The 17,206-nt window shown below is 40.5% G+C and overlaps 1 protein-coding gene across 2 annotated transcripts in view; it reads right to left on the reverse strand.

Annotated features, from left to right (window-relative positions):
• The window catches only part of LOC122057302 (vacuolar protein-sorting-associated protein 33 homolog), a 37,679-nt gene that overhangs the window by 14,143 nt on the left and 6,330 nt on the right, over positions 1-17,206 (reverse strand). For both annotated transcript variants that reach the window (XM_042619353.1, XM_042619352.1), the window contains 2 exons: positions 4,434-4,490; positions 4,089-4,183 (listed from right to left, as the gene is read on the reverse strand). In XM_042619353.1, the coding sequence (XP_042475287.1) occupies positions 4,089-4,183; positions 4,434-4,490 (152 nt within the window). The remainder of the gene's footprint in view (positions 1-4,088; positions 4,184-4,433; positions 4,491-17,206) is intronic.

Below are 17,206 nucleotides of genomic sequence, written 5' to 3' on the forward strand. Positions count from 1 at the left end.
GGGGGGTGGGGTGGGTTGGGTGGGACTAACGGCCAAATATGAGATCTCCTAACTCTGTGCTCAGTGGAAGGGGATCAGATATGAGGAAAGATCAAGATTCTTCGGCCATCAATACTTTGACATACGATATTATTATTTTGCAGAATGAATGAGAAAGAAATTTGGCATCAAATAGGAATTAGAGAAATAAAAATTTTATTAATATTCACAATGAAACTTTTTATAGAGAGTTTGAATAAGGAAACAATCTCTCCAACATTTTTTTTTTGGGATGAATAAATAAATTTATACCCAAAGAGAAGAGAACATACAAGGGGGGACAAAGGGGGGGGGAGGGGAGGCTTAAGCCAACCCCAAGGGGATCAAAGCAAAAGCAATACAAAAGAACCAGAAAACAGCAACCAAAGAACCAGGAGGAGGCAGCTGCCAACCAAAGCCAGAAAAAAGAGAGAGGGGGGGTGGCAAGAGGTTCCAAGAAGAGATTATGTGATCATTTCTAGTGGAGTAAGGGATTGGCCTGGAGCGAAGGGAGCGCAGGGATTGGATTTTTGCTGCAACATCGAAGAAGATGGCTTTCCAAATCCTGTCCGGGGAGCGGGAGTTAGAAGACCATCTTCGAATGTTGCACTCCATCCAAAGATGGGTAATAGTAGCAGAGAAAGCTAACTTACCAATGGTGTCACAGATGGAGGAGGCAGCAAAGGTCATGTCAACCCAGATACATTCCCTATCAAAGGGAAGAATCGCCCTAGGAGAAGGCCAGCAACGAGCAAGGACAGTTTTCCAAACCAAGAGAGGGGGCAAGAGAAGAAGAGGGGAGGAATATCCTCTTGACCAACAGGGCAGAGGCAACAGGCAGGGTAGACCTAGATGTGACGGTGAATAAGGAAGGACTGCGTAGGAAGGCAGTTTGAGAGACATCTCCAGGTAGTGAAGCTATGACGGGGGATATGGCATTTGAACCAGGCGAGGTTACGCCAAGGGACAACAGGGCCAGAAGATCTGATAAAGGACCAAGAAGAGGCTGAGGAGAATGACCCATTGGAAGAAAGGAGCCAGACACTTCTATCGTCCCTACCGCGATGCCCAAGGAGGATGGGAGCAGAGAGGCCCACAGATTCGCAAGAGGGGGGAGAGGGAGGGGGAGTCCAGCCTAGAGGGGAGAGAATGGAGGAGACAAGGGAGGATTTGGGGAGACGAGAAGTAGATGAGCCTAGGGGTGACAAGAGAGGAAAAGATACCCGAGGGGTGCAACGGTCCATCCAAAGGGAGGTCAACTGCCCATTGCCAATAATGGTGGAACAAGCAGTAAGGGAATCTCTCCAACATTAACTCTCTCACACAACTACTCCCACAAGTGAATTGCAAATTTCCTCTCGTCCAAAAGATCATACACCCTATGTAAAAGCATTTGGCAGTTGTCGGAGGAATGGCCTTGATGTGTATGATAATAATCAAAATAATTACTCTTAACAAAAATGAAAACTTTGGTTTCAGATCATCGGGACGCAAAAGAGAGAGTATTTCCGTTTGTGGATCACTTAGCATCTTTTACACTTCATTTGTTCTTCCCCATAGGAATGCTTACCAAAGCCACTATCGCCTTAGCACCTATTAGCCGATGAGAAGAAAGGGAAACAAGAGAAACCCAAGCAATCAATTGCGAATCTATTTACAAAGGCCTCTTGCCCCTTCTCTTCCTCTGTCTGGACTCTGGAAGAAGGTTCTCCATAGCTGTTGGCCAGCCCATAGATTTCCCACCTTGTGCAGAGAATGGATCTCGATTGATATGACCTTCCACAGCTCCATCATTTGTGACATTGTCGGGAAACTGGTGTTTTGTGCTACCATCACTCATCTTTGGATGGAGCGTAATCTTCGTAGATGGACTTCCAACACTTGCTCCTTTGGGAAGATTTGGAAAGCCATCTACTTTGATGTTAGCTCTAAACTTGGTTGCCTCCACCTTCGCAAATCACTGACTCCCCAAAGAATAGGCATATTGTTGCCTCCTGGGATCTCTCCCTTTCCTTCCTTCTCCCCAGCTCCCCCCCCCCTTTGGTGTATCCACTTGGTTGTTTTAGGTTGGCTTGGCCAGGGCTATCCCCCTTGGTAGGCCTCCTCTCAGCCTTGCCTCTTCCCCCCACCCCCCAAATTCCCCCCCCCCTTGTATATTATCTCCTCTCTTTGGTAATGAAATTATTTATTCATCCAAAAAACCTTGTTTTCACATTTCCCAATGGAAAGAGGTGTTTCCTCACATGCCTTTTACTGCTCATTCTAAATCCCTTGGCAATATGAGTTGCATGATACTTCTAAAGCTTTTCAAGGCTCTCAAAGTGATATGTAAAGGTCAATTGTGGTGATTCTAATACAAGCTGTCAGCTTGCAAATCCCTTTTTTCACCATTAAACCCTAGTACTTTTCAACTCAATTCAACCTTTTATCCAAAATTATCTGAGTTAATAGCATAGCCACTAAAATCACCCAGCCTATGAACCCCAGTAGACCTATTAACCTACTTGAAAATTCATCATAAGATCATCCTATACAAATCAACTAGCAAGCAAAACCCTATTTCCAGTTTCCAATGCCTCTAAATTCAATTTCCAATAAAACCCAAATTCCCTACCTTTGATAGTTCACACTAACTCAAATTCCTAATTCACAAACCCCAACTCCCAAATTCAACATCCCAAACCCTAAACTCGTCTGCTTTTGAAGTGAAACTTTCTTTCAAAATTTTCAACATCATTGGCTTAGCAATTCCACCATCCAAAACTTCGAAGGATGCAAAATAATGACGAAAAATAACTAGAGATCCACAAAATGGCTCAATACAGAACCCAAAAATATAATGTTAAAAAAATAACAAGAATAAGAAATTAGTTGAAATCCCAAGAGCAGAACATGTGATGTCCATGTGGCTCTTTAAACGCAACTTTTATAACAAACAACTCAAAATTGTAAGGCTTAAAAGTAAGGCAGACAAAAAACAGCAATCATGTTAGATGGGGAAAGGATTAATAAGATTAATAACAAGGAACATCAACGACATAGAAAAGTCTCTTAAACACCCAATTATATTAAATTGGAAAATCCTTAAAATAGTTGACCTTGAATTAAGAGAAATCATCAAGCCATAAGGATGCAGTTGGCTAGAAAGACTTTATTTTGGCCCATGGAAGGGTTCTATAGGCCTTGGGCTTTTTATTTTTGGGTTTATTGATATAATGGGCCTCTTTTATAAGCCCATATCTGAAGTCTTAATTATCTACACGAGATTAAGTATATAAATAAGATTGTGTAGGCCCCACGTGCCAGTAAGTTAGTTTAGTTTAAAAAGAGCCCTTAGTAGTTTTAAGTATTTTATGTCTTATTGTTAATCAGTAGTTTATGTAGTTTGGACTGGAGTCTTCTATAGCAAGTATTTGATCAGTTTTTTGGTTTAAGAGTCCTAAAATCAATTTTTTTGGTCTTTATGAATAGGGTTGTAATCTGACGAATTGTGGTTTGTGCCTTAATGGGCACAGTCCCTCCTTTATTTATAGCAAAATAGTAGTCCTATTCCTTACATGAGTCTAAGTAGTCCAAGAGTAGTCCTAATTACAATAATGCATTATTCAACATAATCATACACGATTTAGATGAATGGAACGAATTTCAGTTTCCGTTTTAAATGTTGAGTTGGATTAAATCTCTCCTCTCTTTCTCCCTCCCCTCGTAAACAGTACTGTTCAGCCCCTTATTTTCTCTCTCCTGCGATTGGTTTTCTCCTTACTTCCCTTCCTTTATTCCTCTCTTCTTCTATTATTTCTTCTCTTCTTTCTCCTCCTTCCTGCTGGAGCATCTCGGTTATCATATCTAACCACAGTTCAGTTCTGCTTATGAGTTCCTACATTCTGTTCTGTTTTTGCTTCTGAGTTCCTACATTCTGTTCTGTTTTTGCTTATATTCTTGCTTAGTTCAGACTTGGTCTTTGTAATTCTTTTCTCCGATTTTAGATCCGAACTTATCCTCAGGGCTGTGAGCAGTGTGAGATCCAACAGTTGGATATCAGACTGCACTACATAAGTTCATCAATTTACCTTGAATTAAGTGGGACCTTCACTTTCTTTCCCTCTTGTTGGATGCCCATGATAGACGCATCAAGCTCCATAGAACCATTATTGATACGCAAAAACTGCACTGCAACTATCAGAGAAAGCTCATGACAAAATCTAGATCAAAGAGATAATCCTACATTGCCAAGTTCAGACTGTTGGTCTCATTGAGAAGGCAAAGGCATTAGATAATAGATAGTCTATGGTAAATTGGTAAGAAATGAACCCCACGTTTTTTGTGAAGAGTCATAACATATACTTAGACTTTGTAAGAGTTTCCGAATATCTAGATAGAGCAATAATCAGTATTTGAATTTTGAACAAGCATACCTCATCCAGCAAACCTTCATAGGTTAACTGAGAACACATAGGTGTAACCATGTCAACCTGCATCCAGGACAAATAATATAACTTCTTAATATTTTTTTAACCAAAATAGACTGCAGGACTTGTTATTTATCACTGTTCAATGGAATAACACAGTTACAACAAAAATGCATGGACATAAATAAATATGCCTAATGGAAAAACATATCTAAAAAATCCATGTACCTGTTATAAAAGGAGCTTTTCTTCGGTGCACTATACCCTTTATTATGCCTTCCCTAGTAATCCATATTAGGGGATGTTCATGTGTGCAAAACGTTGTACTACTCTAAATATTAGCTTTTAGAAAATTTGAGCAAAGGACATCCTAGTGGAGTTCCAATTCGTAAAAACCTCTGAAAGCCTAAGAATATTTAGAACCCCACCTGAGTCCCATGGAGCTAGCAGAACAGCAAAAGAATAGGCTAGTTTGAATGTGTCTTTTCCTTTTTTCTTGTTTCATGGGGGAGAGGGGACTATAGTTAATAAGTTCATGATCCTAATGTCAGAATTTGCATAGGCACAGATGCAACAATCAGCAATGATTTAACTTCTGATCAAAATGGTCGAAATTTTGCAAAGTATTTCAGTTTTGATGAACCTCGAAACAAAATCACATGCAAAATACAAAGAATAAAATATTTCGTCAAATGCAAATCCCTTCTCCTCCTCATCTCTCCCATCCCCAAATGCATTTCCCTTTTCCTCTCCCACTTGGCTTTTGCCGATGATATCATGATTTTCTCCAAGGCTGATCCACTTTCCATCTCTAGTATTATGTCCACCCTTCAATCCTTCGAGTTCTACTCGGGCCTTAGCAACAATCTCATCAAATCCAATATCTTTCTCTCCGGTGTCCCCCCTCTGACTCATGAATCTCTCTCTGAGATCTCTGGAATCCCACTGTATTCATTGCCTGTCAAATACCTAGGGCTCCCCCTCATCTCCTCCAGGCTCTCTTCTCATCATTGTGCCCCCATGCTTGACAAGCTCAGGAAAACGCTTCAGCTTTGGAAAGGCAAACTCCTCTCCTTTGCTGGCCGTCTTACCTTGATTAGATTGGTCCTCCAGTTCATATATCTCTACTAATCTGGTACTTTTGTCCTTCCTGCCTCTGTGATTAAATCCTTCGAAAGTCTTATGTGCTCCTTCCTTTGGAAGGGCTTTGACTCTTCCAAATTCCTTAGGCTTCTCAGTTGGGAGAAGGTCTATCTCCCCAAATCCGAAGGCGGGCTTGGGATCAGGAGAATTAAGGATGTCAACTCCGCTGGTGTTCTCAAGCTTATATGGAAAATTGTTTCTCTGGTTTGCTCAAACACAACTCCCTTTGGACTGCCCCTTTCAATTCAAATGCTTCTTGGATCTGGAGAAAGATCCTTGATCATAGGCCCATCGCCCTCTCTGCCATCTCCTATTCTATTGGAAATGGGCATTCTATATCCCTCTGGAAGGATACCTAGCATCCTTCGGGCATCCTATCCCATCTTCTCTCCCCTAGGGTCATCTACTCTTCTGGCCAGACGGATGGTCCAATGCTTTGGTATCCTCTATCCTCTCCCCAGACGGATGGTCCCCCCTCCTCTTCCCCCCTCTTCTGGACCTCTGGTCCTCCCTCCCTCCTCTTCCTCCTGGCCACAAAGGAAGAGAAGACAAGTGTATCTGGCTCCCCTCCTCCAATGGCTCCTTCTCCACAGCCTACGCTTGGTCTTTCATCCGTACCCCTTATTCGATAGTTCCCTGGCATAAGGTGGTCTGGTTCAAAGGCAATATTCCCCATCATAGTTTTACCCTTTGGCGGTGCCTTACCAATTGCCTTCCTACCCAATCCTTCCTCATCCACCGCCACATCCCAGTCAACCCTTATTATTGCCTCTGCCCCCAAGGCACTGAGGATATCCCCCATCTCTTCTTCACGTACCCCTTCTCCTCCCTCATTTGGAAAACTGTCCTTTCCAAATGTTGGCCTGCTATGAGATCCATCCTTCCTTTCCACCGGGAATGGATTTAGATCAACATGACCTTCTCTGGCCCTTCCATTTGTGACACCATCGGCAAATTGGCATTCGGTGCTGCCATCAACCATCTTTGGATGGAAAGAAACATCCGTAGATGGAACCCCAAATCTTGATCTCCGGATAAAATTTGGAAAGCATATGGACTCTTCATCTTCAAGTTTTCCAATGAAAATTATAAGGTGTGCTCTTGAGGGAGGGCCATGGCAAGTTGGTAGGAAAACAATTGTTCTGTCACTGGGACTATCACCTACAACTCCATCAGGTAGATCTCAGTACCATCCTTCTGTGGATCTTGCTGCCTGGTCTTCCCCTTCATTTCTAGTGTTCTGATTGACTGAGTATCATTGGTTTAGTGTTGGGCAAAACTCTCTATTTAGATGCGCGAACCAAGAGAAAAGATAGACAAACCTTCGGGCATATCTATGTTGAGGTCTCTGCTGAAAAATCCCCGCCATCTGCGATCATTATGTTTGATGATGATGGGCGCTTGTTTAAGCAAGAGGTGATCTTCGAATGGCATCCTCCCTATCACCTCATTCATAAGGTGTTTGGCAATGATTCCACCCTCTGCTCTCCCAAACCGACCGTTTACCTTTTGCAGCATCTCCACTCAAGAACCAAGTTGAACAATGATCCTTTGAAGCCTCTCCACTCAGATATCCTTAAACCTCCTCCCCTTGAACACATAACCACTATTTACCCTCCTCCATCTCCCTCCTCTCTAAGTCTAGCCCATCGCCCTCTACTGCCCAACAATCCTCTAGTTATGGTCGGTGGAAGACTTGCCAATGCCATCGCAACTGCCATCACAAAGCTCAAACTGGCTCTCCCCGTGGCCATGACAACATCATTGCCCCCAGACCTTCAGTCCTTAGCTTTATTGCAATTGTTAAGTCCTCCCAACTGTCCTTTTTTTATGCTAACAACCCTGTCTTCTCCCCCATGCTTTCGACATACCATGTTCCCTATTCCGTCCCTCCGTCTTGCCCCCTGACCAGTCGCTATCACCATCAACCTCTACAAGTTGCCCAGCATCGCACCCATCCACCGCCTTCCAATCCCATGTTCCTTTCTTGATCCCTTTCCTTCAAATCCCCTTTTGAGACTCCTCATCTCCAACTCTCTTCTCCCCCCCCCCCTCTCTTTACCTCTCCCAAATATTGCTTTTGGAGTGGGCACACCTAGCAGGTCCCATCAAATAAGTTGTGAAGGGACCAACCCTCTAAATTGGCCCATCTCCGTCTCTCATTAACCCAATCTCCCTAATAGGTCAACGCTCATCTGAGGCCCACCAAACCCTCATAACTTGTCCCTTGTTGGCCATCTCATCTAGCCCACATTATTCATCCTTCTCTTTCACATATGGGTCAATTCTCTTTGGGATCGATTCTCCTCCCCCTGGGCTGGGCCACAATCACCCCCCACACTCACTTAATGTCCGTGGACGTGGAGCCATTGCGGACCAACCAGACCCATCAACCCACCAGCCCTCCATTGACAACACCTATAGCTCGTACTGCTTCAGATTTCTCCTCCCCTTGGCCATCCATCTCACCACCCTCCTCCTGATGTTGCTTCCCCCTTCTTTGTGCTTACTGCTGGCATCATCATAGCAGCTCATCTATGTCCCATCTTTCCATGGCTATCCTTGGCTCTTCTGAGCTTGTGCTACAACCTCCCTTTGTTCCCCAATAAAGCAATGTCTTATTTGGAATTACAGCTTAACTCCTCTTCTAAACAAGTTGAGGCGCATTCTCTTATTAAACTTCACCATTCTTCCTTCTGTTGTCTCAATGAAACTAGAGTTGAAGCTAATTATTCACACATTGCCTCCATAATTTCCCCAACCTGGTCCCTTATTCAAATTATTCTCACCACTCAAATGGGCGTCTCTGGTTTCGTTGGGACCCCTTTAAAATTCCTATTTCGTTGCTATCCTCCTAATTCCTTCACCTCAAGATTTCTGACACTCTTGGGGACTTTAACTTCTTTTTCACTGCCACATATGCCTCTAATTTCCCCACTAAGAGAGAGCCTTTCTTTGGGGAAATCGTCGTCATATTGCCTTGCAAGTTGGCGGCTTGGGCCCCTCCCCGAGGATTGGGCTATGACTTCAATGTTGATAGATTCAGTCATGAAAAGCAAGGTGGTGATGGCTTGATAGGCCTTTCGTTGATGCTTTCAATGAGTGCCTTGACGACATAGGTGTGAATGATTTGAGATGGCCAGAACTTAAATTCACATGGCACAATAGAAGTGGTGCCCCCCCCTCGGAATGCTTCCAAGCTTGAAAGTCAACTGCCCTAGCATCTCTAACCATTCCCCCTTTGTCTTCCTTGTCCAACCCTACATCTCTTTTGGCCCCAAACTATTCAAATTCTTTGACATGTGGTCCTCCCACGCAGACTTCCTCTCCGTTGTTAAAGGAGCCTAAGATAAGCCAGTCCAAGCCATTCTACCCTTCTCATTGCCTTTGCCAGGAAGCTTCGGAATGTAAAAGTGCCCTTAAAATTTAGAAGTCCTCCTTTGGGAACAAAATCTCGGTTTCAAACTGTAAAAATAAGCTTTAGGACATTCAATTGAGGGTCCAATCTAACATCCACAATGCCCATTGGTGGATGAACAAAAGTGGTCTCTTCAGATCTTCTCTCCTTAGTTGCGCCAAGAGGAGAGATTTTTAAGGCAAAAGCCTAGAATCAAATGGTTGGATCTTAGTGATTCTAATTCAGCTTTCTCCCACAGGTTTATGAAAACAAGAACAAATATCAACGCTATTCCCATGCTTCTAACTAGAGATGGTTCCCCTCTCCACCGAGTTGAAGAAATTAAAGCAAAGGTAGTTAATTATTTTTAGGAGATTTTCACACCATTGGGCCTATCCTTGGAACCTGCTTAATAAGTTCATCCCCAATCATCTCATGAGCACCCTTCAGTTATCCCCCTCTTAAGAAGAAAATATTAGTTGTTGCCCATTCTCATCAGGCTAACAGAGCCACGGTATAGATGGTTTTAGTATGGGATTCTTCTCCACTTCATGGGGCATTATAAAAGAAGATCTGATCCAAACCCTCAAGAGCTTCTTCTTCAATCACATTCAAATAAAGAGAATTAATCACACCTTCCTTTGTCTCATCCCCAAGAAGGAAGGTGAATTTGTTGTTTAACTTTAGGCCCATTTACCTATGCAATCTCTTGTACAAATTCATTTCCAAAGTCCTTACCAATAAACTTAAGATGGTTGTTTGACTCTCTTGTTAGTAGCAATCAATCGGCTTTCATCACTGGTAGGAGTATTCTCGGATATATCCTCCTTTGCAATGAGATTGTCAAGGCTTTGACAAAAAATCCATGGTTCAAGATCTCGGCAAGATCTTGCCATTAACTCGTTTTTTTGACTTGGCGAGACGAAAGCACAAGCGATATATAAAATTTACCATAGTTTTTAGTTGCCTTACCAGAGCCTTGGCGCTGATGCAGTCTAAAGATGGTAAGGCAGTTCTCCGCCTTACATGAAGTGGCGCCTTATGTTTTTTTTTTTTTTTAAACACATTTTAAAATTACTTGATGAAGATTCCAAATATAGATTTTTTATTGGTATGTGTATGGTTTTGTTAACACTTGAGATGTATGGGATCAGCTTTACTCCACCAAAAATAACCAAAACAAACAAAACAAAAACACGATTCACAAACAGGATTTGGATTTTGTCAAGGGTTTTAAGAAAGGGCTTTGAGAAGGAATCAAGGAACAAGGAAGAACCACTGATCCAGACGACCATTTTGCTCCGGCAGAGTGAGCTTCATTTTTCTTTGACAGGAGTAGAAATATAGTGGATGACCTTAGGGCTTAGGCACTTATTTTGGCTTCATAGAGGTAAGTATAATAAATACTTGTATTTTTTATGTCTTCTTTTCTTTATATTTATAATTTTGTTTCATATTTATGTATTTATATTATATGTTAATATGATTAATGATTGATGATTGATAAAGATGAACTTAGGGCCCGTTTGGTATCGTTCTAAAAAAACATTTCTATCGTTTTTTCGTTCTATTGGAACAAAAAAACGCAAAAAACCATTTGGCAACATTATGATGTGTTTCGGTTTTTTTAAAACAAAAATTGAGAAAAAAACGAAAAAGGGCCCAAAAGTTGGAACTCCAAAAAGGATTCCGTCAATATGGTTTCGTTTCAAAATCCCTAAATTAGAAACCATCGTTCCCGATAGCTATTAGACTTGTGAACGGCTGGAGAAGTTGAAGTTTCTGCAGGTAACTCCTCTTCTTCTCTCTTCTTCTCTCTGAACTTTCGTTCCCGATAAAGCAACACAACGCAACGCCTGCTACTAGAGGATGGCGATTTCTTCTTCTCCATTCTCCTTCTTCTTCTCTTCTTGGAATTGGAACCCTACGGCTGCCTCCTTCAACTTCTCCGTCACCGATCACGCTTGACTTCGGCCGCAACCAGCGATCGTTACCGGCGAATCTTCATCTAAGGTTCAATAACCCCCAGGCGTGGAGGTTCCGCTACAGGCCACTATAGTAAGACCTAGGTTTTGATTTCTCTTTCTTCTCTGCTTCTCTGTGTAACTATAATGTTTGCTATGGTAGTCTCTGTTAGTTGTTTCTGTTTTGATGTTTGAGACTGAGCGCGGTGGTCAATCTGTAATATTTGATATCTCTGTTTTGATTTCTCTGTTAGTTGTTTCTGTTTTGATGTTTGATTTCTCTTTCTTTAGCTTCTTCATATTTCAATGGCTTCTGTTCTGCCCCAACACCCCAACAAGTGAAGAGCTCCCAGAACCAGCAGAGACAAGGTATGCTCTCTCTCTCTCTCTCTCTCTCTCTCTCTCTCTCTCTCTCTCTCTCTCTCTTTCTTTTTCAGTCAAGTGTGATTTTGAAGTTCAGTTTTGGTCGAGTGGCTTTGACCCTTTGTGTATTTTGTCACTACTTCTGATTTGGAAGCCCTATCCAGACATGATGTTGGGCTCCCCAGCTCACCCTTCAAACTTTCATCCATGTTTAATTCTGTTTCTACCTTTTTATTTGTAAAATTTTATGGGTAGATAACATGATCAAGCTTTCATGTAAGAAATCACATTTCATGGATGGGATTAGTCCTTGTGCCTGTGTCCTTATTGAATATATGGGAACTCCAAAGAGCTACAGACTCTGAGCTCCATAAATTTTTTAGACCTAAGAGTCAGATAGTGGGTGTGGTTTCTTCCATGGCTCCTGCGTGAGAGCCTCCATTTGCATATTTCAATATCTTCTTGTGAAAGGGGAACTACTTACTTATTAGTTGCTTCTCTGTGTAACTATAATGTTTGCTATGGTAGTCTCTGTTACTTTGCTTTTTAGTTGTTTCTGTTTTGATGTTTGAGACTGAGCGCGGTGGTCAGGTTTGTATTGATGGAAGGCGAAAGGGTGGGTTTTTCAGTGGCGGAAGAGAATGATTTTGTTCCCTGTCTGCTCCTGGGCATCTTATTTCTTCTTGATTCTATGTAGATTTTTCATAGGTCTTACTTTAATGTCATGGAATTCTTATGTTCCTCTGTGAAAGCAAATCCATTCTCTGTTCTTATGCTGTTAGTATGTTTGATTGTGTCAATTTCCAGGTTTCTGATATATCTAACTTCTTTTTAATCCCTAATTGTCTTCTTCGCAATCATTGTTAGTTTTCAATTGTTGAATTGGGATTTTTTTTTATCTAGTTACTCTTGCTTGGGTGCTTGTGAGCAGATCATTATACTATGTGAAATTACTCTGGCGTTTGTTTTGTTCTTCCCTGTGTCAGTTGCATTGCCTTGAAATTATAGAGACTCATGCCATCTATGCAACTTTTTGCTTGGATTGGATTACCAAATTATGTAAACATTTGAGTCGACCTGAGAATGATTGCCTATGTTAATAATGAGAGCATGTTCTGAAGTCCTCTTTTAGAATATGATACTGTTATTGGATGCTTCCTTATTGTAGTCTACAGAGAAGCTTGAGGTTTTTTTTGAATCTATAAATGTATGTACTTTGATTTATATTAATATAGGCTTTGGTTTTGTAAAAGCAGCATGTGTGTTTGTTTTCTATGGCACAGCCATTTCATTTTCATTTCCAGAAACCTACAAGCAGAGTTTATTTTATAATTTCTTTGTACATAACTCCCATGCCATTAATTATAGTATAGCAAGATTTTTTTTTTAGCTAGCCAATGTCTTGTTACATAGTATGAAGTATCTCCCTGCCAACTATACTTATTAAGTTGTAATAAATAGTTAAAATGTATTCCTTGAATACTTATGCAAGTAGTGTTGGCTTTTTCCAGTTTTGTGATTAATTTCTCTTTAATATCATTTTAATAATTTTTATTAATGATTAATTCAACAATCTAGCTTTCCAATTTTTATTAATGATATTGAGCAAGTCTTTGACTCCCCTAGTACCCCGGTGCATATAAGCACGACTGACCCCTTTCATGAGGATACTCATACTCCAACTCAGACCACCACAAAGCGAAGTCTTGATAGGACACCCACGGGACGAAGAAAAAAGAGCGCCAATAAGGGAGATAGCCACGTGAAGAACTTGTATAGGAAGTATTTATCCATTAAAATTGAGAAAGCATCCAGTACTTATGTTACATCTCCTGTTCGTGGTGGGGTAGGTGCATCTTGTCCTCGAGATTTCAGTGTGAGTGCATGTGAGGCGGTGTTATCCTCCATACCGGATATATCAAAGGAGATATATTTGAAGGCCACCAGTCGTATGTGTGCTGATCCTAGTTGGAGGGAGTTGTTTGTCTGTGCAGAGCCTGTTAAGAGGACTTGGCTTTTAGATGCCTTGGAGTAGTTGAAGTTGTGTTTGAATGCTACTTTTGATAATTTTAGATTCAAGACAATACTTTTGATGTGTGTAATGTTACTTTTGGAGATACATTGAATGCTACTTTTATTGAGGTTGTTTTTTTTTCTATTATTGTTGTGTGTAATGTTGAACAGGTGTTTGGGTTGAGACGATGTGTCAGATTGTTATATTTTACAGTTATTTGTTTCCAATTGAGTAGTAATTGTTTATTTATTGCAGTTATGTCAAATGCATTATGTGAAACTTCTAGTGATGAAGAAGATACGATCATTCACATGGGAATGGAATTACTGAGTGAGGCGGTATATATTCGAGAACCATGTAGGGATAGTGTATTTCCAGGTGTTGTGATGATGCATGAGGTGTTGAATGGGCATGCCAACAGATGCTATGAAGAGTTTAGGATGGAACATCATGTCTTCCTTAACCTATGTGATTATGTTAGACATAGGGGGTGGTTGAAAGACACGACCAACATCCGAGTGGATGAACAGCTTAGAATGTTCCTATGGATTGTTGGGAAGGGTTCAAGTAATAGGAACACCCAAAATCATTTCAACCACTCAGGAGAAACAGTTAGTCGAACATTCAATGTTGTTTTGATTGCAATGCAACGCCTGGCTAAGGAGAAAATCAGACCGTCAGACGTCAATATGATACCGATAGAGATTGCACAGAACCTGAAATACTACCCTTTTTTCAAGGTAAATATGTTAATATGATACATGTTTGTAATTAAATATATGAATGTTTATATTCTTATATGTACTGGCCATTTAATTGTCATTTTATGTCATAGCATTGTATTGGCGCCATAGATGGTACTCACATCCATACGGTAGTTCCAAGAGATGATCAAATTCGATATAGGAATCGGAAGGGGATCACAACTCAAAATGTGATGTGTGCATGTTCATTTGACATGCGATTCACATATGTGTATGCGGGATGGGAAGGTAGTGCAAATGATTGTCGAGTACTTGAACAGGCAAGAAGTGATCCTCGATTGAGTTTTCCACATCCACCTCCAGGTATTAACTTTATACTAATATATTAGGTTTTCATTTGAGTGTATACGTAATAATATATATTATTTTTTGTCTATAGGAAAGTATTATGTTGTCGACTCTGGGTATGCTAGCCAATCTGGATTTTTGACACCATTTAGGGGTGAGAGATACTATTTACCGAACTACAAAGGGTGTAGAAGAACCCCAAGAACAGCGAAAGAGTTGTTCAATTATAGACATTCATCACTTCGAAATGTCATTGAACGTACATTTGGGGTATTGAAGAACAAATTTCAAATTTTAAGACTAATGCATCAATTCCCAATGGAAGCTCAAGCATCAATCGTACTGGCATGTTGTGGGCTTCACAACTATATTCGAGAAGAGCATATTGCTGATGCAGAATTCGTGGGAATGAGTAATGATTTAAAAGTTGCAGAAGATGACTTGAATCCACCACATGAAGATTTCGTTGATCATTCTACAATACAATCAAATCAATGAAATCGGGGCAAAAGAGATGAATGCCACTAGGCTAAGAATTACAAATGCAACGGCTAGATAGCAAAGGATGCCAGAACTAGTTGAAAACAAAAACCGATAAATATTTTGCCAAAACTAAAAACCTAAATTGATGTTTTAAGTGATGTAGTACTTGTTTTATGTTACATTTATATATGTGGTACAAGTTAATATATTATTATGAATGTCATATATTTGGATGCTATAATAACTTTTTTGATATTTAAATTTCTGTTACAGATGACTTCTTCTATGCCCCCACTCATGATAGCAAATTGTGAAATTTGTGGGAAGAGTTGTGGTAAATATACAACCAAGTCAGGTAAAAATATTGGAAGAGAATTTTTCAAGTGTGAAGATTCATGTAATTTTTTCATGTGGGTGGACCAACTACCTCTATGTAGATGTGGTAAAGGTCAATGCAAAGTACGCACTGCGACGAAAGGTCCAAACAAGGGACAGTATTTTCTATGTTGCCCAAATTCAACTGAGGTAATTTATTTCTACGATTGACCTATACCTATAGATAATTTATGATTTTTGTTTAATTCGATGTTAAATTTCAACGACCCTAATCACATCTATTATTTGATATAGGTTGATAACCGTGGATGTGGTATGTTTGTATGGTTGAAAGATGAAACACATATCTCTACCATACAACATACATTATGTTCAGAAAACTCAAGCTCAACATCAACATCATCCAGACCACTTTCCGTTTCGAACGAGTACATGAAAGGATATCTGGAAGGGACACTTAAAGGATTAGAGGACCAAACAAATAAGATGAAAGACATCCTCCATGCATTCAAGTCTTTAGACTTGGAAAAAAAGTGAAAATTTGGGGAATTATGTAATAGTTAACTTGCACAAGGCATTGTTAATACTGTATTTTATTCATCCTTTGGAAACCATGTTTTTTTTCGTTGGTGTGTAATATTTTATTGTCCCAAAAAAATTCATATGCTTATAGTATTTTAATGTTATTTTTGTAATTATTGACTTAAAAGAAAAGAAAAGAAAAGAAAAACCGTTTCTGAAACAAGCATTACCAAACGGCAGAAATGTTGTTTCTTGGTTCTGAAACTGTTCTAGAAACAGATTCACCAAACAACCCTAAATCGTTTAAAAACGGCGTTTTGACACAGAAACTGAAATTTCCGTTTCTGACACGAAACGGAGTTTCTGGAACAGAAACGATACCAAACGGAGCCTTAGTTTATTCACTTTATTGATTTGTTTTCTTGATGAATATCTTATATTGGTATGAATATGAACTTTTAATATTTATTTAACATATGAGTAATAGGATTCAACTAAGATTTGAGCCAAATAGATTAGTTTTATAAAAAAAATTACACAGGAACGCTTTAGTCAATAAGGTGACGCTTTATGCCGCCTTCTCGCTAAGGCGCTCCGAAAGACCCTTAAACGCCTCAATCGCCTTACCGCCTTAAAAACTATGAAATTTACAATATCTCAATCGAAATCCCAGTGAATATCTTGGTCTCGACTCGAAACCAAATCACATGGGGTATACATAATTTCAACCCTCAACTCAACCCAACTCGACATCTCTCGCCTGCTGTGAAGAAAAAGTTAGCTTTTGGTGGCTTTTGCCAAATCTCTCCTCCTGAGAGGGCAATCGGGCCGCCAGATGGAGGAAAATAAATAGAGGATGGAAAATCAAAAGTATTTCTCGGAACAGGACAACAATGGCTGCTGTGGTGACCAAACAGTTTGCAAATGGTGCACTATGGTGGAAGCCATTCGTAATGGACAGTTTGATTAAAGGAGAAGCCTTTTCCATTCATAATAGTAATAGAGGAGGAGGGGAGTACCATCAGCTTTATTCTTTGATCAAGGTATAAGGGATTTTCAACAATAAAGCTTACCATACTGAGCCCTTACTCACACCAATAATGGAGAGGGAGGTTGGGGAGGGCGATCCATATGGCAATGGAGTGAAGGTCAACTTTGTTGAGGATGGAATATTGATCCCATTGGTGAAGGAAAAGTGGTTACTTCGCACCTTGCCAGGGACCTCCTTCCAAGGCAGTGAGCTAATCGGATTTGTCTGTGACGTTGAAGATAAAGATGCCATTGTTGAGCAAGTAAGTGGGCGTCGATCCATGAATCCTCCATTGCTTAGTAAGAGAAGTCTTAACTATGCTGACAAGTGGTCAATCAAACAGTTCCTCCATTTGGAGATTTTCAGGCTCGAGCAATCTCGAGGGGCAAAGACCTACCTTCTTGTCATTAACAACAGAAGGGGGCACAAAGTGAAAGGGGTGGCCATCTCTGGAAGGGAGGGGAGGGGGGCTGGC

This window comes from Macadamia integrifolia, chromosome 12 (genome assembly GCF_013358625.1).
Source record: "Macadamia integrifolia cultivar HAES 741 chromosome 12, SCU_Mint_v3, whole genome shotgun sequence".
Lineage (NCBI taxonomy): Eukaryota > Viridiplantae > Streptophyta > Magnoliopsida > Proteales > Proteaceae > Macadamia > Macadamia integrifolia.